The sequence below is a fragment of the Dendrobates tinctorius genome, unplaced genomic scaffold (genome assembly GCF_039654945.1).
Source record: "Dendrobates tinctorius isolate UK_male_01 unplaced genomic scaffold, ASM3965494v1 ptg000068l, whole genome shotgun sequence".
In the NCBI taxonomy this organism is placed as follows: Eukaryota; Metazoa; Chordata; class Amphibia; order Anura; family Dendrobatidae; genus Dendrobates; species Dendrobates tinctorius.
In genome coordinates, this window is record NW_027361736.1 from 2,560,178 (window position 1) to 2,587,307 (window position 27,130).

Sequence of the window (27,130 nt, forward strand, 5' to 3'; positions counted from 1 at the left end):
TGACCCGAAGAATAAAACCGCTTAATCAATTTTACTGCACGCGGAACGGTGTAAACGCACCCCCCAAAAGAAATTCATGAAAAGCTGGTTTTTGTTCATTCTGTGTCCCAAAAATCGGAATAAAAAAGCGATCAAAAAATGTCACGTGCCCGAAAATGGTACCAATAAAAACGTCAACTCGTACGGCAAAGAATAAGACCTCACATGACTCGGTGGATCAAAATACGGAAAAATTATAGCTCTCAATATGTGGTGATGCAAAAACTATTTTTACAATAAAAAGCATCTTTTAGCGTATGACAGCTGCCAAACATAAAAACCGCCATAAATAGTAAATCAAACCCCCCCGTTATCACCCCCTTAGTTAGGGAAAAATAATAAAACTAAAAGAAAATGTATTTATTTCCATTTTCCCGTTAGGGTTAGGGCTGAGATTAGGGGTGTGTTGGGTATAGGGTTGGAGTTAGAATTGGGGGTTTCCACTGTTTGGGCACATCAGGTGCTCTCCAAATACAACATGGCGTCTGATCTCAATTCCAGCCAATTCTGCGTTGAAAAAGTCAAATGGTGCTCTTTCCCTTCCAAGGCGATCACAGTGGTTTACCCCCACTTATGTGGTATCAGCATACTCAGGACAAATTGCAAAACAACTTGTGGTCTAATTTCTCCTGTAACCCTTAGGAAAATAACAAATTGGGGGTAAAAATATCATTTTTGTGGAAAAAAAAATGATTTTTTATTTTCACGCCCAGGCATTATAAACTTCTGTGAAGCACTTGGGGGCTCAAAGTGCTCACCACACATCTAGATAAGCTCCGTGGAGGGTCTAGTTTCCAAAATGGGGTCACTTGTGGGGGGTTTCCACTGTTTAGGTACATCAGGGGCTCTCCAAAAGCAACATGACACCCGCAGACCATTCCATCAAAGTCTGCATTCCAAAACGTCACTACTTAACTTCCGAGCCCCGACGGGTACCCATACAGTAGTTTTCTCCGACATATGAAGTATCAGCGTACTCAGGACAAATTGGACAACAACTTTTGGGGTCCAATTTCTCCTTTTACCCTTGGAAAAATAAAAAAATTGGTGACTAAAAGATCATGTTTGTGGAAAAAATACGATTTTTTTATTTTCACGCCCGGGCGTTATAAACTTCTGTGAAGCACTGGGGGGTTCAAAGTGCTCACCACACATCTAGATAAGTTCCTTTGGGGGTCTAGTTTCCAAAATGTTGTCATTTGTGGGGGGTTTCCACTGTTTTGATACATCTGGGGTTTTCCAATCGCGACATGGTGTCCGATCTCAATTCCAGCCAAAAACGTCAAATGGCGCTGCTTCCCTTCCGAGCTCTGCCATGCGCCCAAATAGTGGTTTACCCCCACATGTGGGGTATCAGCGTACTTAGGACAAATTGCACAATAACTTTTAGGGTCCTGTTACCCTTGGGAAAATAAAAATTGGGGGTGAAAAGATCATTTTTGTGGAAATATGATTTCTAAATTGTACCGCTGTACGTTATAAACTTCTGTGAAGCCCTTGTGGGTTCAAAGTTCTCACCACATATCTAGATAAGTTACTTGGGGGGGTCTAGTTTCCAAAATGGGGTCACTTGTGGGGGGTTTCCACTGTTTAGGTACATCAGGGGCTCTCCAAACGCGACATGGCTTCCGATCTGAATTCCAGCCAATTTTGCATTGAAAAAGTCAAACGGCGCTCCTTCCCTTCTGAGCTCGCCATGCGCCGAAACAGTGGTTCCCCCCACATATCAGGTATCAGCGTACTCAGAACAAATTGCACAATAACTTTTGCAGTCCAACTTCTCTTGTTACCCTTGGTAAAAAAAATTGAACCTGAAGTATTTTTTTTGTGAAAAAAAGTTAAATGTTCATTTTTTTTAAATATTCAAAAAATTCCTGTGAAGCACCTGAAGGGTTACTAAACTTCTTGAATGTTGTGTTGAGCACCTTAAAGGGGTGCAGTTTTTAGAATGGTGTCACTTTTGGGTATTTTCTATCATATAGACCTCTCAAAGTGGCTTCAAATGTGATGTGGTCCGTAAAAATAAAATGGTGTTGCAAAAATGAGAAATCGCTGGTCAATTTTTAACCCTTATAACTTCCTAACAAAAAAAAATTTTGGTTCCAAAATTGTGCTGATGTAAAGTAAACATGTGGGAAATGTTACTTATCAAGTTTTTTGTGTGCCGTATCTCTGTGATTTAAGGGCATAAAAATTCCAAGTCGTAAAATTGCGAAAATTTTCACAAATTTTTGCCAAATTTCCATTTTTTTCACAAATAAACACAAGTTATATGAATGAAATTTTACCACTAACATGAAGTACAATATTTCACGAGAAAACAATGTCAGAATCACCGGGATCCATGGAAGCGTTTCAGAGTTATTACCTCATAAAGGGACAGTGGTCAGAATTGTAAAAATTGGCCCGGTCATGAACGTGCAAACCACCATTGGGGCTTAAGGCCTCTTTCACACTTCAGTTTTTTACAATCAGTCACAATCCACCAGGTTTTGAAAAAAACGGATCCGCAATTTTCTTTTGAGGATCCGTTTTTTTCCCCATTGACTTCCATTATTGGCGGATTGTGACGGATTGGCGTCCGTTGTATCCGAGTTTTTTTGCGGAGCCGCCAAAAGTTGCTGTCCGTCACCATCCTCAAAGATTTCAAAACAGCGCTTGCAATGTTTTTTTCTCTGGCGGATCCTCCAGACACTGATAAAAACGGACGGGTGGCATCCGTTGTCATCAGTACTAAAACGGATCCGCCATCCGTCCTTTTGGCGGATTTTGACTGATGCAAAAACCTGAAGTGTGAAAGAGGCCTAAGGGGTTAAAGTTCAATGTGCAGGGAAACAAATAGCCTGTAAGAGCAAAGTTTGTAATGAAGGTCCGTGGCAAAAAAAATTGTTTTTAGGCCAAAATACATACACTTAAAAGCTGTCCTATTGGTGTTAATTTGGCTGTGGGGGGGCTGGCTTCTGGAAATGCACTAGGTTTTGCAAAACAAAAGCCAAGAAATCAACTAATACTTTCCCCTCAAGGAGAATGTGAGTAACGGTATCCATTTTGGAGTAGTCGGTATAAAATGGACCGACTCCTAAATTATATAATAAACTGGTTCAGTAGTTCAATACAGGATCTGATATTTTTTTTTCAGAAGAGTAGGGAAAATTATGAAATGTCCTATAAATGTCTGTTCTGCTCCTGATCTCGGCTTTTAGTTCAGAAGAATCTGTGCTGCCCTTTATGCACAGTTGTGCTCAAAAGTTCACATACCCCGGCAGAATCTTTTCCTTCTTGGCCTTTTTTCAGAGAATGTGAAACTTTTTCTTTACTCATGGTTAGTGGTTGGGTGACGCCATATTGTCAAACTACTGTGTTTTCTTTTAAATCATAAAGACAACCCAAAACATCCAAATGACCCTGATCAAAGGTTGACATACCCAGGTGATTTTGGCCTGATAACATGCACAGAACTTTACACAAATGGGTTTGAATGGCTACTAAAGGTAACATCCTCATCAGTGACCTATTTGCCTGTAATCAGTGTGTGTGCATAAAAGCTGAGTGAGTTTCTGGGATCCAGACAGACACTTGCATCTTTCATCTAGCCACTGACGTTTCTGGATTTTGAGTCATGGGGAAAGCAAAAGAATTGTCAACGGTTCTAAGGGAAAAGGTAGTTGCACTGTATAAAACAGGAAAGGGATACAAAAAGATATCCAAGGAATTGAAAATGCCAGTCAGCAGTGTTCAAACTGTGATTAACAAATGGAAAATCAAGGGCTCTGTAAAAACAAAACCATGGTCAGGTAGACCATCAAAAATTTCGTACACAACTGCCAGAAAAATTGTTCGGGATGCAAAGAAAACCCACAATTAACATCAGCTGAAATACTGGAATCTCTGAAAACTAGCAGTGTGGCTGTTTTAAGATGCACAATAAGGAGGCACTTGAAGAAAAATAGGCTGCATGGTTGAGTCACCAGAAGAAAGCCATTACTGTTCAAATGCCACAAAGTATCTCACCTACAATATGCAAAACGGCACAGAGACAAACCTGGAACAAGGCAATTTCGAATGATGAGACCAAAATTTAACTTTTTGGCCACAACCATAAACCTTACATTTGGAGAAGGGTCAACAAGGCCTATGATGAAAGGAACACCATTCCTACTGTAAAGCATGGAGGTGGATCACTGATGTTTTGGGGTTGTGTGAGCTACAAAGGGACAGGAAACGTGGTCAAAGTTTAAGGCAAAATGAATGCAGCATGTTATCTGTAAATACTGGAGGCATATTTGCAATCATCAGACCGAAAGCTGCGCATGGGATGTACTTGGACGTTCCAACATGACAATGATCCAAAACCCAAGGCCAAGTCGACCTGTCAATGGCTACACAGAACAAAGTGAAGGTTCTGGAGTGGCCATCTCTGTCTCCTGACCTCAATATCATTGTGCCACTCTGGGGAGATCTCAAGTGCGCAGTTCATGCTAAACAGCCCAGGAATTTACAGGAACTGGAGGCTTGTTGCCAATAAGAGTGGGTAGCTTTACCATCTGAGAAAAAAAGAGAACCTCATCCACAAATATCACTAAAGACTTCAAGCTGTCATAGATATTAGAGGGGGGCAATACATGGTATGTGAACTTTTGTTTAGGGTCATTTGGATGTTTTGGGTTGTCATTAGGATTTAAAAAGAAAACACAGTAGTTTAACAATAAATGGCTTCACCCAACCACTAACCATGAGTGGAGAAAAAAATTTTGGTGTTAGTCATATTCTCAGAAAAATAGGGATTTTTGTGTTTGCTCACCATAAAATCTTTTTCTCCGAGCCATTCATTGGGGGATACAGGACCATGGGTGTTATGCTGCTTGCCACTAGGAGGACACTAAGTGAACACAAAAAAAAAAAGTTAACTCCTCCTCTGCAGTATGCACTCTCACTGGCTGAGACTTTCCCAGTTCCGTGAAAAAGCAGTAGGAGTATTAAACAAAGAACAATAAACTATGTCAAAACCTAAGAATGAGACAAGAAGCCAATAGGTTAACAGGGTGGGTGCTGTGTCGCCCAATGACTGGCTCGGAGAAAAGGATTTTACGGTGAGTACACAAAAATCCCTATTTCTCCTACGCCTCATTGGAGGACACAGGACCATGGGATGTCCTATAGCAGTCCCAGGGTGGGGCACAATACAACTGCTAATACCCCATGTACCACGGGCTTACCGCTGTGGTGCTGCCGATTGCAGAACGCACCTGCCAAGAGCTGCATCTGCAGAGGCCTGAGAGTGAATTTGGTAGTGTTTTGTAAAAGTATGCAAGCTGGACCAAGTCGCAGCCTTGCAGACATGTTCTGCTGATGCCTGGTGCCGAATGGCCCAAGAGTCGCCCACTGATCGAGTAGAATGAGCCTTAATCCCTGCTGGGACAGGTGTGCCCCTGACACGGTAGGATTCCTGAATAGCCGAGCGTATACACTTGGCTAGTGTGGCCTTTGAGGCGGCTAGACCTTTCCTATGCCCCTCAGGAAGCACGAACAGGGCATCTGACTTGTGGAAGGGAGCCGACCACGAGATGTACCGGCTAAGAGCCCTAACCACATCCATTGTGTGGAGGGCCTTCTCGATACGATGGCCTAGTGCCGGAGAGAATGAAGGCAAAACAATCTCCTCATTGAGATGAAAAGAAGACACGACCTTGGGCAGAAATGACAGGGACGTCCTCAAAACTGCCTTGTCCTGATGAAAATTCAGGAATGGAGGACGGCAGGACAGGGCCGCCAGCTCCGAAACTCGTCGACTGATTCATGTAAATCGCCACTAGGAAAACCACCTTCCAAGAAAGAAAGGATAGTGATACGTCCTGCGGTGGTTCGGAAGGGGCTTCCAGTAAGGCTCTGAGGACCAAGTTAAGATCCCATGATTCCAACGGCCTTTTATAGGGAGGCGCCACATGGGAAACTCCCTGAATGAATGTCTTCAACTGTAATATGGTGGCAATTTTGCGTTGGAATAGAACTGACAAAGCTGAAATTTGTCCTTTGATCGAGCTAAGCGCGAGACCTGACTCTACTCCGGATTGCATGAATTCCAATATGGAAGGAATGGAGAACACCAGAGGGGGATCGTCCATGGTCCTTGCACCACGAAAAGAAGGTTTTCCAGGTGCGGTGATAAATGCGCATGGACACGGGCTTCCTAGCACTAATCATAGTGGAGACCACCTCATGAGAGAAACCAGCTTGTGCTAAAATCCAGGATTCAACGGCCACGCCGTCAAAGACAGGGCCCCGGAGTTCTGGTGGTAAATCGGGCCCTGTGAGAGAAGATCCTTGCGATCTGGAAGTGGCCAGGGAACGTCAGCGACAAGTTGGACTAGTTCTGCGTACCATGCCAGGCGCGGCCTATCCGGCGCGACTAGGATCACTGGTACTCCCTCTGCTCTGATTTTCTTGATGACCCTTGGAAGCAAGGGAAGAGGGGGAAAAAAATGTACGGGAGTCTAAACGGGTGCCACGGCAGACCTAGGGCGTCTGCTTCGATGGTGCATGGATCGCGCGATTGGGCAATGAACTGGGGAACCTTGCTGTGTAGTCTTGAGGCCATGAGATCCACATCCGGAGTCCCCCAGCGACAGCAAATCTGCTGAAAGACTTCCGGATGAAGAGACCACTCTCCTGAGGCAAGGCCCTGGCGACTGAGAAAATCCGCTGCCCAGTTTTCTACCCCCGGGATGAGGAACGCCGAGATGGGCAAATGGTTGGTCTCGGCCCAACGGAGGATGTGACTCACTTTGTGCATGGCCATCCTGCTGCGGGTACCCCCCTGATGGTTGACATACGCCACAGCCGTGTCGTTGTCGGATTGAATCCTCATGGGGTAACCTGCGAGGAGATGGTGGAAACTCAGTAGGGCTAGTCTGATTGCTCGTAGTTCCAAAATGTTGATGGGGAGACGCGACTCTTGAATGGACCAACGACCCTGTGCCATGTGGTGGCGGAAAACCACACCCCAGCCAAGACGACTGGCAACGGTGGTCACCACCAACCAACGTACTGGGAAAAAGGATTTTCCTTGATTCAGGGAGGATTTCAGGGTCTACCACCTGAGAGTCTGTCTGACCCGCAGGGACAGAAGGAACCGACGGTCTAGGGACAACAGGTTCTTGTCCCAAGTCAACAGCAGGGCATGTTGCAAAGGGCGGAGATGGAACTGTGCGAATGGGACCACTTCTATCGCTGCTACCATCTTTCCGAGAATCCCCATGCTGAAATGTATGGAGTGAGGAACTGGTCGGGAAAGACTCCGTGCACCCTGTTGTAAGGCTTGGGCCTTTTCTGGAGAGAGAATGACCAACCCGCGGGAGGTATCCAAGATCATTCCCAAAAAGGAAATCTGCTGAACTGATGCTGGAGAAGACTTTTTGAAGTTTATCTTCCAACCCAGGCGAAAAAGTGTACTCACTGTGATACCTACGGATTCCTCGCAGGCTGGAAGGGACGGGCCTTTGATCAGTAGGTCGTCCAGATACTGAAGTACCACCACTCCCCGAGCGTGAAGAATGGCCATGACAGCCGCCATGACCTTGGTAAAGACTCTGGGGGCGGTGGAGAGTCTGAAAGGCAAGGCAACGAACTGGAAGCGTTCCTCGCAAACTGCGAAATGCAGGAACTGTTAATGGGATGGAAAAATTGGGATGTGAAGGTAATCATCCTTGATATCGATGGATGCTAGGAACTCTCCTCTTTCCATGGAGATGACGAGTGAACGGAGAGATTCCTTTCTTGTTTCTCCGTACCCTGACAAACTGGTCTAACAGCTTGAGGTCCAGTATGGGCCGCATCGTAGCGTCCTTCTTCGGAACCACAAAAAGGTTTGAGTAAAAACCCATGAACCTTTCGTTCTGAGGGACCGTAATAATGACTCCGTCCCTTTGCAGCGCATGTACGGCCTGAAGGAAAGCTGTCGTCTTTGCTTTTTTTCTTTTTTTTGGGGGGGGAGAGACCGGAATAAAATGTTTTGGTGGGGGAAAGAAAACTATTTTGACCCACTCGTCGTGGACGACCGCGAGCCAGACCTGACGGAACGAAAGTAGACAACCGCCTACTTTGTCAGTGACCGCCGGATACCACAACAAGTCATTGTGTGGAGGATCTATGGGATCTGGCTCCCTTTGTTCCAGATGCCCTTGGCCTGGGTTTTCAGGTGCGATTAGGTCTGTATGAGACTTGAGAATCTCTGTCTCCACGCAGGGTCCGACCTGATCCGAAAGAGAAGGCTGTGGAGGACCAACTGGAATTGTTGAGAAAAGGCCGAAAACGAGTTGGTTGTTGATTCCGAAACGACCGGACGGGCCTTTGTTGGGGAAGGAATTTACTCTTCCCCCTGGTTGCGTCAGAAATGAGCTGATCCAGCGTCTCCAAATAAGCGACCAGTTTGATAAGGCAGAGAAGTCAACGATCATTTTGAAGCGGAATCTGCCCACCAGTCGCGGAGCCACAGGGCCCTTCTAATGAAGACTGCGTTTGCGGCTGTCTGTGCAGCGCAATTGGCGGCATCTAAAGAAGCATCTATTACAAAGTCTCCTGCGTGAACTGACTGGCGAGGCTGGCTGCCTCCGTAGGAATATTGCTATCCTGAATGGCTGTGACTAACACCTCTGCCCAGGCGGCCATAGCCTTAGCCACCCAAGTCGCCGCGAAAGATGGAAAGAGCACTGCTCCTGAAGCCTCAAAAACTGAGTGAGCAAGGTAGTCAATCTGATGGTCAGAGGGGTTTTTGACTGAAGAACCGTCAGAAACGGATAGGAGCGTCTTGGAAGCAAGACGCGATATAGGAGGATCCACAGAAAGGGATTGTAACCAGTCCTTCATTAGCTCTGTAGCAAAAGGGTATTTAGACTCAATAGGCTTTTGACCTGAGAACCGTTTATGTGGCCAGTCCCTATGTCTCTGGACAATGCCCTTAAACGCAGGATGGCTGGCAAATACCCTGCGCACACGTTTGGTCTTCTTAAAGGACACAATGTGTTCCGGAGCGGAAATATTTTCCTCGTCCAATCTCAGAATCTTGCTGACTCTAAGAGAATCAAGCGATTCTTGGTCATTCGGGGGGTCCCGAGCTAATGACGCATCAGACTCGTATTTGGAGTCATGGTCGCTGCCAACGTTAGGGGAGGGAGAACGAGAGACAGAACTCGCAGATGCCGAAGCGCGAGCGTGATCAGGGGACGCGTCATGGGTCCGCTTTCTAGAAACCTGATCATCCCTTGACCGAATACGGCCTGTTATGATTGCCTCCTACGGTGACTCAAAAACAGAAATGCTAGCTAAGTCCAGAAAACCAGAGAAGTTGGCAGCTATCGGATTGCAGACCCCTGAACCTATCAACACAACTAGCAGTAGTCGTGGGGGGTTCCTACGATGTCCTAGACCCCTCGATCACAGCCGGAGAATTAAATAGGCCTAAAGAAAGAAAGGGGAAATCTAAACTGCCCCAGAGCAGACCCCAAAGCAATAGGCAGCCCCCAACATATAATGACGGTGAAGCAAGATGAAAATACTAACACAGACAGAAAGATAGACAGAGCAAAGAGGGGCCCAAGCTAACTACATAGGAAAGGACAGGAAGGCTGCTGTCTGCAATCCGTGAAAAACCCTATGAAAATAAGAGCCAACAAACTGACAGTGAAAAAGGCCCTGAAGACGCTAGGCTTCAAAAAGCTATGTCAGCACTCAGGAATATACTGAAGACAGAGCTACAGGCAAAAGGAGATTCAGCTCACCCCAGCAGGGGATGGCAGAATACTGAAAAGCAAGGAAAACAAAAAACAAAACAAAAAGGCTAACAGCCAAAACAGAAAACTTAGCTTTAGGAGCAGGAATCAGACTGGTGTCCTAGGAGTCCACAGAGAAATCACCCGCAGGGCAGAAGGGCGTCGGCAGCCTTATATCCAGTCTGTGACTCCACTCAGCCAGTCATCCTCATTAGACTCAGGTGCCTGATAATCAGGCTCATTACCTTCCTTCACCAGAATAGGGAGTTCACTAGAATCCAGTGACGAAGGGGAAAATGAACTCACAACAACGGCCCCTGCTGGTGGACTGTTCCCGACCGTCGCCAGAGTCCTCCGCGGTCGGCAAAGAGACATTCTGACTTAAAGAGTCCTGGAGGGAATCTATAGCCTTGGTCAGGGACTCCACAGACCGTGAGAGGGACGCAGCCCACTCAGGGGGACTAAACTCAGAGGGCACGGTGGCAGCGACGGCGGATGGCGTTTGAGCACAGGTCGGGTCGCAATCCGTGCATAATGGAGTAGTTTGGGCACTGGGCAAGGCAGTCTTGCAAGTGGCACACAAGGGGTAAAGAAAGCAATGTGTTTCTTGGTAGCCTTTTTGGCTTCCTTAGATTGAGACATAGTGCCCCCAAAGGGTTACAGGCAGAGCCTGGGCTGCAGATAATGTAAATGTGCAGAGAAGGGGTTAAGCTTTCATCCTAAGGCAGATGCAGCTTACCCACGGTCCTGATGCTGTGTCTCCAGGAGAGATATCGGTGGCCCTGCAGCGTTGCTTGGCACTGTCAGTCAGTGCGCTCCTCTCGCAGCAGTCACAAAGCAGGATTGAGGAAAAGACATGGCCCCAGAGACTAACAGGGCGCTTCTCGTTCAGAGCGAAAAGCGCCAAGGACGTGGGTGGCGGCCCCAACGGTGGGCGGCGTCATGTAAATTGAGGCCTAGTCAAGCTGAAGAGCTGGGGACTAAATTTCCTTGGCCTGCCGGCGCTGATTGAAAGTAAAAACGAGGGACCGCGACGGGGCGCCGATATACCATCGCTGGCACTAGGTCAGCGCTTCTCCCATGGACCAGGACCTGACCCCGTACCTCCGTTTCAGGTGCTCACGCAGGGTCTTGCCGTCCTGGACCCAGCTGCCAGATCTCATCCTTCCCGGGCGATGCAGCAGAGTCGGAGTTCTTAAAGGGGTATACCTCAATCCATCCTCCCTATAAACAGGGGGATGGAGAGGCCATGGGGCTAAAGCAGGCCATCAGGTGGGGTCTCTGCCGTAGACGTTCCGTGCGCTCGCCTTTTATCACTGTGGGGAGATCGGGACCGTGAAGGAACGGTAGCCCCAGAGAATCAGGTATGCCCCAGTCGTCGCAGGAAAGGGTACGGGGTGGTATGCTCCGCGTTCTCACCTGTTGTTGTGTCATGCCGCCGCTGTATACTCACCCGGCCTCCGATCAGCGCCACAGCCCCCCGCCGTTCGGCAGCCGCGGCGGTCCCTTCTGACAGGTACGCGGCCGACGGCGTCTCTGCATGCAATGCGCATGCGCCGTAGGCAGCGCCTCCCTCCTGTCACTTGTGCTCCGGAAGCACCGCCAGACCAATAGCAGACCAGGCAGGGGTATATCAGGCCGCCCTTCTTGGATGGAGGCACTTGATCTTCGTGTTTGTTAGCACACTGGGCTACTGCTCCATCGTATACTCGCTTGTCTCCTGCAGCCTGCACTCCAGTGTCCCTGCTCTGTCCTGCCATCTGCACTCCAGTCCTGCCTTCCGTGTTCCTGTTCCGTCTTGCTGTCTGTGCTCCAGTCCCACAGTCCTACTCTACCCTGCTCCGTCCTGCCATCTGTACTCCAGTCCTACTCCAGTCTAGCCTTCCGTGTTACTGCTCCGTCCTGCTGTCTGTACTCCAGTCCCGCAGTCCTACTCCGGTGTTCCTGCCATCTGTACTCCAGTCCTGCCTTCCGTGTTCCTGCTCCGTCCTGCTGTCTGTGCTCCAGTCCTGTAATCCTACTCTGGTCCTGTCTTCTACAGTCCCGTGGTCCGACTCCAGTCCGTTCTGAGCCGCCCCTCTCGGTACTGGCTATCGTGGTACCCGAACCCCTTGGCCTGCTACTAACGATCCCTGTATAGGGGTTGGCTCCACCTGGCGGCTCACCCAGGGTCCCCTCGGTGCCACGATCCAGAGAGTCCACTCATGGAGATTTTCCTCACCTGACCGTCCGCGGTAACTGTTTGGTTCGGGGGAGAGCGGACCCTTGAAAGGAATCCGCCGCCCCCTTCACTCCGTTAATTAAGAAATAAAAATATACAGAAAAAATTTGAAAATAAAAACGATGGGGCCTGAAACCAGACCCCAAGTGCATCCTACAGACACTAAGCAACAACTGGCAAAGTCTCAGCCAACGAGAGGGTGTATACTGCAGAGTAGGAGTTAATTTTTCCTGTGTTCACTTAGTGTCCTCCTAGTGGCAGGCAGCATAACACCCATGGTCCTGTGTCCCCCAATGAGGCGTAGGAGGAAAGGCCAAGAAAGCAAAAATTCTGCCGGGGTATGTAAACTTTTGAACACAACTGTACATGCTCAGCAGTGAGGCAGTGCTGTGGGTTCAGAGTTAGGGAAATTGACATGTCGGAGGTTCAACTTGCCGACTTCACAGCCTTGTTGGGCAGTCTGCCAAACGCAACAGGTCAAAAATACAGTGGGGCAAAAAAGTATTTAGTCAGTCAGCAATAGTGCAAGTTCCACCACTTAAAAAGATGAGAGGCGTCTGTAATTTACATCATAGGTAGACCTCAACTATGGGAGACAAACTGAGAAAAAAAAATCCAGAAAATCACATTGTCTGTTTTTTTTTCCTTTTATTTGCATATTATGGTGGAAAATAAGTATTTGGTCAGAAACAAAATTTCATCTCAATACTGTGTGATATATCCTTTGTTGGCAATGACAGAGGTCAAACGTTTTCTGTAAGTCTCCACAAGGTTGCCACACACTGTTGTTGGTATGTTGGCCCATTCCTCCATGCAGATCTCCTCTAGAGCAGTGATGTTTTTGGCTTTTCGCTTGGCAACACGGACTTTCAACTCCCTCCAAAGGTTTTCTATAGGGTTGAGATCTGGAGACTGGCTAGGCCACTCCAGGACCTTGAAATGCTTCTTACGAAGCCACTCCTTCGTTGCCCTGGCGGTGTGCTTTGGATCATTGTCATGTTGAAAGACCCAGCCACGTTTCATCATCAATGCCCTTGCTGATGGAAGGAGGTTTGCACTCAAAATCTCACGATACATGGCCCCATTCATTCTTTCATGTACCCGGATCAGTCGTCCTGGCCCCTTTGCAGAGAAACAGCCCTAAAGCATGATGTTTCCACCACCATGCTTTACAGTAGGTATGGTGTTTGATGGATGCAACTCAGTATTCTTTTTCCTCCAAACACGACAAGTTGTGTTTCTACCAAACAGTTCCAGTTTGGTTTCATCAGACCATAGGACATTCTCCCAAAACTCCTCTGGATCATCCAAATGCTCTCTAGCAAACATCAGACGGGCCCGGACATGTACAGGCTTAAGCAGTGGGACACGTCTGGCACTGCAGGATCTGAGTCCATGGTGGCGTAGTGTGTTACTTATGGTAGGCCTTGTTACATTGGTCCCAGCTCTCTGCAGTTCATTCACTAGGTCCCCCCCGCGTGGTTCTGGGATTTTTGCTCACCGTTCTTGTGATCATTCTGACCCCACGGGGTGGGATTTTGCGTGGAGCACCAGATCGAGGGAGATTATCAGTGGTCTTGTATGTCTTCCATTTTCTAATTATTGCTCCCACAGTTGATTTCTTCACTCCAAGCTGGTTGGCTATTGCAGATTCAGTCTTCCCAGCCTGGTGCAGGGCTACAATTTTGTTTCTGGTGTCCTTTGACAGCTCTTTGGTCTTCACCATAGTGGAGTTTGGAGTCAGACTGTTTGAGGGTGTGCACAGGTGTCTTTTTATACTGATAACAAGTTTAAACAGGTGCCATTACTACAGGTAATGAATGGAGGACATAGGAGCCTCTTAAAGAAGAAGTTACAGGTCTGTGAGAGCCAGAAATCTTGATTGCTTGTTTCTGACCAAATACTTATTTTCCACCATAATATGCAAATAAAAGGAAAAAAAAAAACAGACAATGTGATTTTCTGGATTTTTTTTTCTCAGTTTGTCTCCCATAGTTGAGGTCTACCTATGATGTAAATTACAGACGCCTCTCATCTTTTTAAGTGGTGGAACTTGCACTATTGCTGACTGACTAAATACTTTTTTGCCCCACTGTATGTACTACCTTTAAATGTGTAATTGGCATTTTAAAGCCATTTCCAATCAATAAAGCTTACTCACAAGCTCAGAGGGGTTAAAAATAATGAAAACTTGGATACCCACCACAAGAACCCACCCATAAGCCTTGTTATGCCATTCACATGGTCCCAGCTAGTATCTGCTTCCTCGCTCAATATCTGATCACTGGCTGAGTTAAATGACTGAAAGGACATGCTCATCAATGTCCTAAGCGCTGAATATAGGAAGCAGAGCTCAGCAGGGAGAGGGTTAGCATCATAAGACCTGTATTGAGGTATTATGTTTAGCACTTTGTTTGTTTATGAGTAAGTTTTATTAGATGGAAAACACTTAAAAGCCTCCCTCATGACAGGACCTCCTATATAACCTGTACTGACCCCGATGGCCAGGGGGGTTTGTACTGACTCCGATGGCCAGGGGGGGGTTACAGGTCTGCCTGCTCCTATAAACCCTGTCCCCGATGGCCAGGAGGTTACAGGACTGCCCGCTCCTATATACACTGTCCCCGATGGCCGGGAGGTTACAGGACTGCCCGCTCCTATATACACTGTCCCCGATGGCCGGGAGGTTACAGGACTGCCCGCTCCTATATACCCTGTCCCCGATGGCCGGGAGGTTACAGGTCTCCATGCTCCTATACATCCTGTCCCCGATGGCCGGCAGGTTACAGGACTGCCCGCTCCTATATACCGTTTCCCCGATGGCCGGGAGGTTACAGGACTGCCCGCTCCTATATACCGTTTCCCCGATGGCCGGGAGGTTACAGGACTGCCCGCTCCTATATACCGTTTCCCCGATGGCCGGGAGGTTACAGGACTGCCCGCTCCTATATACCGTTTCCCCGATGGCCGGGAGGTTACAGGACTGCCCGCTCCTATATACCGTTTGCCCGATGGCCGGGAGGTTACAGGACTGCCCGCTCCTATATACCGTTTCCCCGATGGCCGGGAGGTTACAGGACTGCCCGCTCCTATATACCGTTTCCCCGATGGCCGGGAGGTTACAGGACTGCCCGCTCCTATATACCCTGTCCCCGATAGCCGGGAGGTTACAGGACTGCCCGCTCCTATATACCCTGTCACTGATGGCTGGGAGGTTACAGGACTGCCAGCTCCTATATACCCTGTCCCCGATGGCCGGGAGGTTACAGGTCTCCATGCTCCATACACCCTATCCCCGATAGCCGGCAGGTTACAGCACTGCCCGCTCCTATATACCGTTTCCCCGATGGCCGGGAGGTTACAGGACTGCCCGCTCCTATATAGCCTGTCCCCGATAGCAGGGAGGTTACAGGACTGCCCGCTCCTATATAGCCTGTCCCCGATAGCAGGGAGGTTACAGGACTGCCCGCTCCTATATACCATGTCCCCGATGGCAGGGAGGTTACAGGACTGCCTGCACCTATAAACCCTGTCCCCGATGGCCGGGAGGTCACAGGACTGCCCGCTCCTATATACCCTGTCCCCGATGGCCGGGAGGTTACAGGACTGCCAGCTTCTATATACCCTGACCCCGATGGCTGGGAGGCTACATGTCTACCCGCTCCTACATACTCTGTCCCCCGATGGCTGGGAGGTTACAGGTCTGCCCGCTCCTACATACTCTGTCCCCCGATGGCTGGGAGGTTACAGGTCTGCCCGCTCCTATATACCCTGTCCCCGATGGCCAGGAGATTACAGGACTGCCCGCTCCTATATACCGTCTCCGATGGCTGGGAGGTTACAGGACTGCCAGCTAGTATATACCCTTTCTCCGATGGCTGGGAGGTTACAGGACTGCCAGCTAGTATATACAGTTTCTCCGCTGGCTGGGAGGTTACAGGACTGCCCACGCCTATATACCCTGTCCCCGATGGCCAGGAGGTTACAGTTCTAACCACGCTCCTATATACCCTGTCCCCGATGGCTGGGAGGTTACAGGACTGCCAGCTAGTATACACCCTTTCTCCGATGGCTAGGAGGTTACAAGACTGCCAGCTAGTATATACCCTTTCTCCGATGGCTGGGAGGTTATAGGACTGCCAGCTAGTATATACCCTTTCTCCGATGGCTGGGAGGTTACAGGACTGCCCATGCCTATATACCCTGTCCCCGATGGCCGGGAGGTTACAGTTCTAACCACGCTCCTATATACCCTGCCCCGATGGCCGGCAGGTTACAGTTCTCCACGCTCCTACATAACCTGTCACCGATGGCTACGGGTCTGCACTAAGGCTAAGTTCACACTGGCCAATTTTGCTACGTTTATTTCTGCAGCAAAACATGACTGCTTGGCAGGAAAGAAGCTGTGGCAAAAATGCAGGTTTTGCTTTTAACCGCAGCTTCTTCTTCTCATTCAATGAGTGAATAACGCTGAAAAAAAAAATGATAAAAAGTCACATGCTCTATGTCCAAAAAAACTGCAAAGCAAAAAATACTGATGAAAAAAAATGTGGGTGCATGAGATTTCTGAAATGTCATAGTCTTTGCTGGTACTCTAAAAAGCAGCTGAAATTAGCATAAAAACGTAGCAAAACCTCCCTGTGTGAAGTTGGCCTAAACCTTCCAGGTGAGCGTTGTCACTCAACCACAGGTGACGCACTAGACTATGGCATGTACGCCAGGCAGGAGAACAACCAACCAGGATTACACCCACACCTGGTTTTCTGAGCAGGACAGGAGTGCCACCTGCAGCAGACTACAACTCTGCCCAAAAGCCGCTAAAGTAACCGCAACGTGTGTAACTGCAACCCAGGAAGAGAACTAATCATTACACAAGGCTCGCAGCCACGGCATCACCATTACCGAAACCAATGGAAGGCAGCAGGAAGTGCAGGACCCCTCCGAGCCGAGGACACATCATCTGGAGCGGCAGCCGCTGCCTCCACAAAGATGGCGCTCAGGCCCCAGCCCCACACCGGCAAGGCTGCCTTAGCAGCGCCTGACAGTTCAGACGTCTGTTACTACAGGTGGTGGCTTGTGGCGGAGATTTCAAGATTGAGCAGCATTGCTGTGACGGAAGCTGAGCACCGCTAGCTACAGTACATGGCAACGGCTCTTAGGCTGTATAGCCAGTGAAACGTCACAAAGCTAAGCTACAACTGGGAGGGCCAGTCACATCCTTATCAGCGGAGACAGGCGCCCGCTGCGGCCACCTACCCGAGCCCTGGAGACGGTTGTTAGGGGACGGTACCGGGGCGTGGCCTGCATGGAGGCAGCGCCGCCCCGAGTGCGGGCATCGGATGGGAGGGGAAGGAGAGGGCAGAGAGCAGCGCGGACAGAGGGCAGCGCTAAGGAGAGGCGGCAGCAGCAGTAGTTCCCCATTCCTTGCACTGTACGTGTACTTACTGCAGGCAGCATGAAGGTGGCAGCGGATGAGCCCCAGCCCAAGAAGCTCAGACTGGAGGAGCAGTCCCTAAGGTAATCGCCGGGAGCTGCCGCAGCACGCACGTGCTGGTAGGCGCCTCCTCCTGTGTCACCCTCAGGGCAGCTCTACAAGTGGACGCCAGTGCTGACATACTGCTCCCACACAGGACATTTACATGCGCGGATCTCAGGCCACTAAACCAGTGTGATCGGCAATATGGTAGTCATTCCACGGCCTCTTTCTACCGGCTGAGGAAGAGTGCTGTGTCCCCATCAGTCACTAGTACGTCAATCTGTCCACATACAGTATCATGTTATCAGCAGCATATCTGCAATTTACACCGACAATGTGCTGCCGAGAACAATGATTTATGTTCTAGCATAAACAATCCAATCATCCGCTGAATAGGCAGCATATTTCTTGTTTAGTAAAGTGCACTCCCCCCATATATTATAATGCACTCCCCCCATAGTCCATATATTATAATGCCCTCCCCCCATAGTCCTCCATATATTATAATGCCCTCCCCTCATAGTCCTTCCTGTCAAAATAATGCACTCCCCCCCCATAGTCCTCCCTGTCAAAATAATGCCCTCCCCCCCATAGTCCTCCCTGTCAAAATAATGCTCTCCCCCGCCCCCATAGTCCTCCCTGTCAAAATAATGCACTGCCCCCATATCCTCCCTGTCAAAATAATGCACTCCCCCATAGTCCTCCCTGTCAAAATAATGCATTCCCCCCCCATAGTCCTCCCTGTCAAAATAATGCATTCCCCCCCCATAGTCCTCCCTGTCAAAATAATGCATTCCCCCCCCATAGTCCTCCCTGTCAAAATAATGCATTCCCCCCCCATAGTCCTCCCTGTCAAAATAATGCATTCCCCCCCCATAGTCCTCCCTGTCAAAATAATGCATTCCCCCCCCATAGTCCTCCCTGTCAAAATAATGCATTACCCCCCCCATAGTCCTCCCTGTCAAAATAATGCATTCCCCCCCATAGTCCTCCCTGTCAAAATAATGCATTCCCCCCCATAGTCCTCCCTGTCAAAATAATGCACACCCCCCATAGTCCTCCCTGTCAAAATAATGCACCCCCCCATAGTCCTCCCTGTCAAAATAATGCACCCCCCCATAGTCCTCCCTGTCAAAATAATGCACTCCCCCCCCCCCCATAGTCCTCCCTGTCAAAATAATGCACTCCCCCCATAGTCCTCCATATATTATACTCACAGTCAAAAGAACAAATCCAGTCATAAGGTCAAATAGCAAGTAAAACAATTTTATTAGTATATAATTAGTATATATAATAAATCTACAGACAAACATGCACAGAGTAGGGCTAGAAGATGGAACATGGTCACTGCAACCACATATAGAAAGCCCAAGGTAGGTATGTCACAAGTGAGTATAGATATTATATTAGTGTAAACATATCACGTCACTCATATAATCATGCACAGTGGCAATATATTATAAGGTACCCATATCAGGCAAATATACCAAGAACAAGTATAAGGCCCCATCCATCAAACATGATAATAGCGCTAGTAATCCCCTTAATAATGAAAAGTATACAGGTACCTTATAGAAAGTAGAGCAACCTTCCCGGACAATCCTACCCACCCCGACGCGCGTTTCGGCGTATCTTCATCAGGGGGCATTTGTCTGAAGATTTTTTATATATACTAGTAAAATTGTTTTACTTGCTATTTGACCTTATGACTGGATTTGTTCTTTTGACTGTATTATTACAGTTGGTCATTATTTGTGGTCTGTATTTTGGTGGTGGTGTGAGATTGTGGCTTTGTCCAGTATAATTTGATTCTACTTCTCCACCCACTATGTTTATTGGATTTTATTGGATTTGTCATATATACCTCCATATATTATAATACACCCCCCCCATAGTCCTCTCTGTCAAAATAATGCACTCCCCCCATAGTCCTCCATATATTATAATACACTCCCCCCAATACTCCTCCCTGTCAAAATAATGCACTCTCCCCATAGTCCTCCCTGTCAAAATAATGCACTCCCCCCATAGTTCTCCCTGCCAAAATAATGCACTCCCCCCCTATAGTCCTCCATATATTATAATATACTCCTCCCTATCAAAATAATGCATTCTCCCCATAATCCTCCCTGTCAAAATAATGCACTCCCCCCCCCATAGTTCTCCCTGTCAAAATAATGCACTCCCCCCCCCCCCCATAGTCCTCCCTGTCAAAATAATGCACTCCCCCATAGTCCTCCGTATATTATAATGCACTCCCCCCATAGTCCTCCCTGTCAAAATAATGCACTCTCCCCATATTCCTCCATGTATTATAATGCACTCCCCCCTCCCCCCCATAGTCCTCCGTATATTATAATGCACTCCCCCCATATTCCTCCATATATTATAATGCACTGCCCCCATAGTCCTCCCTTGTGAAATAATGCACTCCCCCCCCCCCCCCATAGTCCTCCATATATTATAATACACTCCCCCCATAGTCCTCCCTTGTGAAATAATGCACTCCCCCCATTGTCCTCCATATATTATAATGCACTCCCCGCATAATCCTCCCTGGTGAAATAATGCACTCCCCCCCCCCCCCCCCATAGTCCTCCATATATTATAATACACTCCCCCCCCCCCCCCCCATAGTCCTCCCTTGTGAAATAATGCACTCCCCCATAGTTCTCCCTGGTGAAACAATACACTCCCCTCATAGTCATCCCTGTCGAAATAATGCACTCCCCCCGTAGGCCTCCATATATTATAATACACTCCCCCATAGTCCTCCATATATTCTAATACACTCCCCCCATAGTCTTCCATATATTGTAACACACTCCCACCCATAGTCCTCCATATATTATAATACACTCCCACCCATAGTCCTCCATATATTATAATACACTCCACCCATAGTCCTCCTTGTCAAAATAATACACTCCCCCCCCCCCCCATAGTCCTCTATATATTATAATACACTCCCCCCATAGTCCTCCCTGTCAAAATAATGCACTCCCCCATAGTCCTCCATATATTGTAATGCACTTCCCCTTAGTCCTCCTTGTCAAAATAATATACTCCCCCCCCCATAGTCCTCTATATATTATAATACACTCCCCCCCCCCCCCCATAGTCCTCCCTGTCGAAATATTGCACTGCCACATAGTCCTCCCTGTCAAAATAATGCACTCCCTCCTTAGTCCTCCCTGTCAAAATAATGCACTAATGCTGCTATTAGTGGCTTGGTACTGACTGGGGGAGCGGGGCCCTAGATACCTAGTCTGCCGGCCCTGGTCACCCTCAGTGATATAGGTCATCACTGATCCCCCATCCTGGAGCCTTCCCCTAAGGCCAAATTCACACCTCCAGTAATTTTTCTTGCATGCAAAAAAACAGTTGGAGTATCAGTTTTTCTCGGATGCAGAAAAACCCAAAGTGATGGATTTTTTTCTCGCTGTTCAGGCCACGTTACCAGACAGCAAACGGATGGCATCAGAGTGCTCTCCCATTGATTATTTATTTTACACGGATCCATGGTCTCTTTGTGGAGTTTGAGCTGCATTCGCAAATGTGTGAAAAACTGAGTCCTCCATATATTATAATACAGTCCCCATAGTCCTCCCTGTCAAAATAATGCACTCTGCCATAGTCCTCCCTGTCGAAATAATGCCGTCCTCCATGTATTGTAATGCACTCCCCCCATATCCTCCCTGTCAAAATAATGCACTCCCCCCATAGTCCTCCTTGTCAAAATGATGCACTCCCCCCCCCCCCCATAGTCCTCCCTGTCAAAATAATGCACTCACCCCATAGTCCTCCTTGTCAAAATGATGCACTTCCCCCCCCCATAGTCCTCCCTGTCAAAATAATGCACTCCCCCCCCCATAGTCCTCCCTGTCAAAATACTGCACTCCCCCCCCCCCATAGTCCTCCCTGTCAAAATACTGCACTCCCCCCCCCCCCCCATAGTCCTCCCTGTCGAAATAATGCACTCCCCCCGTAGTCCTCCATGTCGAAATAATGCACTCCCCCCCCCCCGTAGTCCTCCCTGTCGAAATAATGCACTCCCACTCCTCCATATATTGTAATACACTACCCCCATGGTCTTCCCTGTTGAAGTATTGCACTCCTCCATAGTCCTCCCTATCAAAATAATGCAATACTCGCCTTTGCTCCTCATTCCCCTGCAGTTTTAAGTGTCTCAGCAGCTCCCCTGCCTGGCACAGCATGGTGCGCCATGAAGTGATGGGGGAGGGAGCCTTGTCTGTCATTCTCTCCTCAGTCATTGCTTTCAACTGTATCTGCATCTATGATGGAGGGGGAGCATCGGGCCCCATAGTGGCCCTGTGGTGTACTGCTATTAGTGGTCTGGTACTGGCTGGGGGAGCGGGGCCCTAGATACCTAGTTTGCCGGCCCTGGTCACCCTCAGTGATATAGGTCATCACTGATCCTCCATCCTTCCCCTAAGGCCAAATTTACACCTCCAGTAATTTTTCTTGCATGCAAATTAACAGTTGGAGTGTCAGTTTCATCAGTTTTTCTCGGATGAAAAAAACCCCAAACTGATACATTTTTTTTCCCGCTGTTCAGGCCACGTTACCAGACAGCAAACGGATGGCATCAGAGAGCTCTCCCATTGATTATTTATTTTACACGGATCCATGGTCTCTTTGTGGAGTTTGAGCCGCATTCGCATATGTGTGAAAAACTTGAGTCTGCGATGAAATGTACAAGTCCCCTCTGAAATGTAAAGTGCTGCGGAATATGTCGGCGCTATAGAAATACAATTTATTATTATGATCACAATGCCCGGCCTTGCCTCACTGCCAAATACACTATTACGAGTACTGGGACACCTACAGTTAAGGGCCATATATCGGATGGAGATGAGATTGCAGTACTTAACTGCCTGCAGCTCTCCTCACTCGAAATGCATGAACCTTAGAGAGCCGCAAGTCAGTCCGAACACTGTGATCTGATATCAGTTTGAATTGTACTGCTGTGTCCTTGCGCTATTACAAAAACCCATAATGGGAATGACCCCATGTAGGAAAGCTAAGGGTGTGTGCACACGCTGCGGATTCTGCTGCGGAATTTTCCGTGCAGATTTTGCAAAATCTATCTGCGGATTAGCCTGCGGTTTTCCCCTGCAGTTTGACACCTGTACAATGGAGTAGGTGTAAAACTGCAGCGGATTCCGCACAAAGAAGTGACATGCTGTGGTTTTGAATCCGCACGGAAAATTCCGCACCGTGGGCACTGTGGTTTTTGTTTTCCATTGATTATAATGGTACTGTACAACGCAACAGAAACTGCTGCGGATCCGCAGGGCCAAATCCGCTGTGGATCCGCAGCAGAATCTGCAGCGTGTGCACACACCCTTACAGTCCTGTGTAATGCAGCTTTTCTTTCTATAAACTATAGTCTAGTTCAAAAATTACAAGTGTCTGGAGACAAATATTGAATAAAAAATACATAGTGATAAGTGACTGAAAATATTAACCGTGTAAGAAAAGACGACTATCAAGCAGGGCCACAGTAGAACGGGCCATAATATTACTAGTCTCCTGCAGGTTTGTAGAGTCGGTAAGCCAAACGTCCAACTCCTCAATTTCCCTGACTGACTCCACAGCACTGATCACTACTGAGCCTGTACATAAAGGGCAGCACAGATACATCTCAGCTAAAAGCCGAGATCAGGGACAGACATTTATAGGACATTTCCCTGACTCCACAGCACTGCCTCACTACTGAGCATGTACATAAAGGGCAGCACAGATTCATCTCAACTAAAGGTACTGTCACACTTGGCGATGTACCAGCGATCCCGACCAGCGATATGACGCGGTCAGGATCGCTGGTACATCGCTAAGTGGTCGCTAGTGAGCTGCCACACAGGCAGATCTCACTAGCGACATCGCTGGGGACGGGGATCGCTACTTACCTGTCACACCAGGCGATCCTGCGTCCTCCCGCCCGGCTCCACGCGTCGCTCGTCCTCACAGCAGGAAGCGCCACAGGAAGCTGACGACGAGAAACAGTCCTGAACGTTCTCGCGCGATCAGCGATAACCAGCGGGGGAGCCGGTCGCTGGTAAGTATCAGACACAGAGATATCGCTAGCAGGGCTGTGGAGTCGGTAAGCCAAACCTGCGACTCCGACTCCCGACTCCTCAATTTCCCTTACACCGACTCCGACTCCACGACTCCGACTCCCACACATATTGCTTATATTTAAGTGAAAAATTTATTGTAGTACAATGTGAACCTCAGACATTTAATCATTTTTATGATCCAATAATCAAGATATTTAGATAGAACAGAATATATATTGGTGTACTACCCGGTTTTCATTCTTTTTGGTACAGATACGATATGGATAGACAGATATGAATAAATGGATAGATAGAGCAGATTTCTAATCTGCTTTTGCTATTGAAAACATTATCTATGAGCTCAAAAACCTTTCAGGTGATGCAGTTTTTTAAAAAGATGATCAGCTTTTGCAGCTGAAAAACGTATCCTCAAAAAACACAGGAAAAACGCTGTGTGTGAATGTAGCCTTAGATCAGGAATATAACAGCCATTTATAGGACATTTCATAACTTTCCCAAATTCCTATGAAAAAATATTCAGCACATCCTGCATTGAATTACTGTACCCAATTTATTATATATTTTAGGAGTCGGAGTCGGTCCATTTTATACCGACTCCAACTCCGACTCCGACTCCACCAAAATGAGCACCGACTCCACGACTCCGACTCCACAGCCCTGATCGCTAGCAATATCGCTATAACGTCGCTAGTTATAGCGATATTGCTAGCGATATCTCTTAGTGTGACATGCCCTTAAGAGCAGAGATCAGGGACAGAACAGACATTTATAGGACACTAGCTGAAGAACCCGGCGCTGCCCGGGCATAGTAACTAACTGTGGTTAGTTATAGCAAATTATAATTATCCTCCATCCCATAGTCCCGTGCCCATATACCCATCATACATATCCACCATCCCATAGTCTCGTGCCCATATACCCATCATACATATCCACCATCCCATAGGCCCGTGCCCATATACCCATCATACAGTCATGGCCAAAAGTTTAGAGAATGACACAAATATTAATTTTTACAAAGACTACTGCTTCATTTTTTCTAATTGCAATTTGCATATACTCCAGAATGTTATAAAGAGTGATCAGCTTAACAGCAATTACTTGCAAAGTCAATATTTGCCTAGAAAATTAACTTTATCCCCCAAAACACATTTCAACATCATTGCAGCCCTGCCTTAAAAGGACCAGCTAACGTCGTTTCAGCGATTGCTCCATTAACACAGGTGTGGGTGTTGATGAGGACAGGGCTGGAGATCAATCTGTCATGATTAAGTAAGAATGACACCACTGGACACTTTAAAAGGAGGCTGGTGCTTGGCATCATTGTTTCTCTTCTGTTAACCATGGTTATCTCTAAAGAAACACGTGCAGTCATCATTACACTGCACAAAAATGGCCTAACAGGGAAGAGTATCGCAGCTAGAAAGATTGCACCTCAGTCAACAATCTATTGCATCATCAAGAACTTCAAGGAGAGCGGTTCCCTTGTTGCCAAAAAGGCTCCAGGGCGCCCAAGAAAGATCAGCAAGCACCAGGACCGTCTCTTAAAAGTGTTTCAGCTGCGGGATCGGGCTACCAGCAGTGCAGAGCTTGCTCAGGAATGGCAGCAGGCAGGTGTGAGTGCATCTGCACGCACTGTGAGGCGGAGACTCTTGGAGCAAGGCCTGATCTCAAGGAGGGCAGCAAAGAAGCCACTTCTCTCCAGAAAAAACATCATGGACAGACTGATATTCTGCAAGAGGTACGGGGAGTGGACTGCTGAGGACTGGGGTATAGTCATTTTCTCTGATGAATCCCCTTTTCGATTGTTTGGGACATCTGGAAAACGGCTTATTCGGAGAAGACCAGGTGAGCGCTACCACCAGTCTTGTCAACTGTCAAGCATCCTGAAACCATTCATGTGTGGGTTGGCTTCTCAGCCAAGGGAATGGGCTCTATCTCAGTCTTGCCTAAAAACACAGCCATGAATAAAGAATGGTACCAGAATGTCCTCCAAGAGCAACTTCTCCCAACCGTCCAAGAGCAGTTTGGCGATCAACAATGCCTTTTTCAACATGATGGAGCACCTTGCCATAAAGCAAAGGTGATAACTAAATGGCTCAGGGAACAAAACATTGAGATTTTGGGACCATGGCCTGGAAACTCCCCAGATCTTAATCCCACTGAGAACTTGTGGTCAATCATCAAGAGACGGGTGGACAAACAAAAACCTTCAAATTCAGACAAAATAAAAGCATTGATTTTGCAAGAATGGACTGCTATCAGTCAGGATTTGATCCAGAAGTTGATTGAGAGCATGCCAGGGAGAATTGCTGAGGTCCTGAAGAAAAAGGGTTAACACTGCAAATATTGACTTGCTGCATTAACTCATTCTAACTGTCAATATAACCTTTTGTTACTCATGATTGCAATTATATTTCTGTATGTGATAAAAACATCTGACAAACACATAAAAACCAGAGGGCAGCAGATCATGTGAAAATATAATTTTTGTGTCATTCTCTAAACTTTTGGCCTTGACTGTACATATCCTCCATCCCATAGTCGAGTGCCCATATACCCATCACACATCCTCCATCCCATAGTCCCATGCCCATATACCCATCACACATCCTTCATCCCATAGTCCCATGCCCATATACCCATCATACATATTCGCCATCCCATAGTTGAGTGCCCATATACCCATCACACATCCTTCATCTCATAGTCCCGTGCCCATATACCCATCATACATATCCGCCATCCCATAGTCCCGTGCCCATATACCCGTCATACATATCCTCCATCCCATAGTCCAGTGCCCATATACCCATCACACATCCTCTATTCCATAGTCAACCATTATGACATCATAATGAGCGGCGGGGCTTGCAACCCATGATGACATCAGTGGGCGCCATGGCAACCATTATGACATCATAATGAGGGGCGGGGCTTGACAAGCACACACTTTTTCCTCCATTATGTAGACGGGCAAAATTGTTTGGTGAATTGGAACGCGCGGGGTTAAAATTTCGCCTCACAGCATAGCCTAAGACGCTCTCGGGGTCCAGACTCTGTGACTCTGCCAAATTTTGTGACTGTAGCTGCGACGGTGCGGATGCCTATCCCGGACACACACACACACACACACACACACACACACACACACACACACACACACACACACACACACTTTATTTATTAGATTTCCCTGACCCCACAGCACTGCCTCACTACTGAGCCTGTACATAAAGGGCAGCACAGATTCATCTCAACTAAAAGCCGAGATCCGGGACAGAACAGACATTTATAGGACATTTCCCTGACTCCACAGCACTGGTCACTACTGAGCATGTACATAAAGGGCAGCACAGATTCATCTCATCTAAAAGCCAAGATCAGGGACAGAACAGACATTTATAGGACATTTCTCTGTCTCCACAGCACTGATCACTACTGAGCATGTACAGTGCCTACAAGTAGTATTCAACCCCCTGCAGATTTAGCAGGTTTGATAAGATGCAAATAGGTTAGAGCCTTC

The 27,130-nt window shown here is 47.7% G+C and overlaps 2 protein-coding genes across 6 annotated transcripts in view; one reads left to right on the top strand and one right to left on the bottom strand.

Moving 5' to 3' along the window:
• AP3M1 (adaptor related protein complex 3 subunit mu 1) overlaps positions 1-17,601 on the bottom strand; it is a 141,426-nt gene extending 123,825 nt beyond the window's left edge. The window contains exon 1 of one of the 3 annotated variants that reach the window (XM_073581040.1): positions 17,470-17,601. In XM_073581040.1, the coding sequence (XP_073437141.1) occupies positions 17,470-17,481 (12 nt within the window). In that variant the 5' untranslated portion in view covers positions 17,482-17,601. Of the gene's footprint in view, positions 1-16,895; positions 17,201-17,469 lie in introns of those variants that run through there. The other 2 variants (XM_073581042.1, XM_073581041.1) reach the window with 2 other exon arrangements.
• The window catches only part of ADK (adenosine kinase), a 569,255-nt gene continuing 559,529 nt past the window's right edge, over positions 17,405-27,130 (top strand). For all 3 annotated transcript variants that reach the window (XM_073581043.1, XM_073581046.1, XM_073581045.1), the window contains exon 1: positions 17,405-17,541. In XM_073581043.1, the coding sequence (XP_073437144.1) occupies positions 17,480-17,541 (62 nt within the window). In that variant the 5' untranslated portion in view covers positions 17,405-17,479. The remainder of the gene's footprint in view (positions 17,542-27,130) is intronic.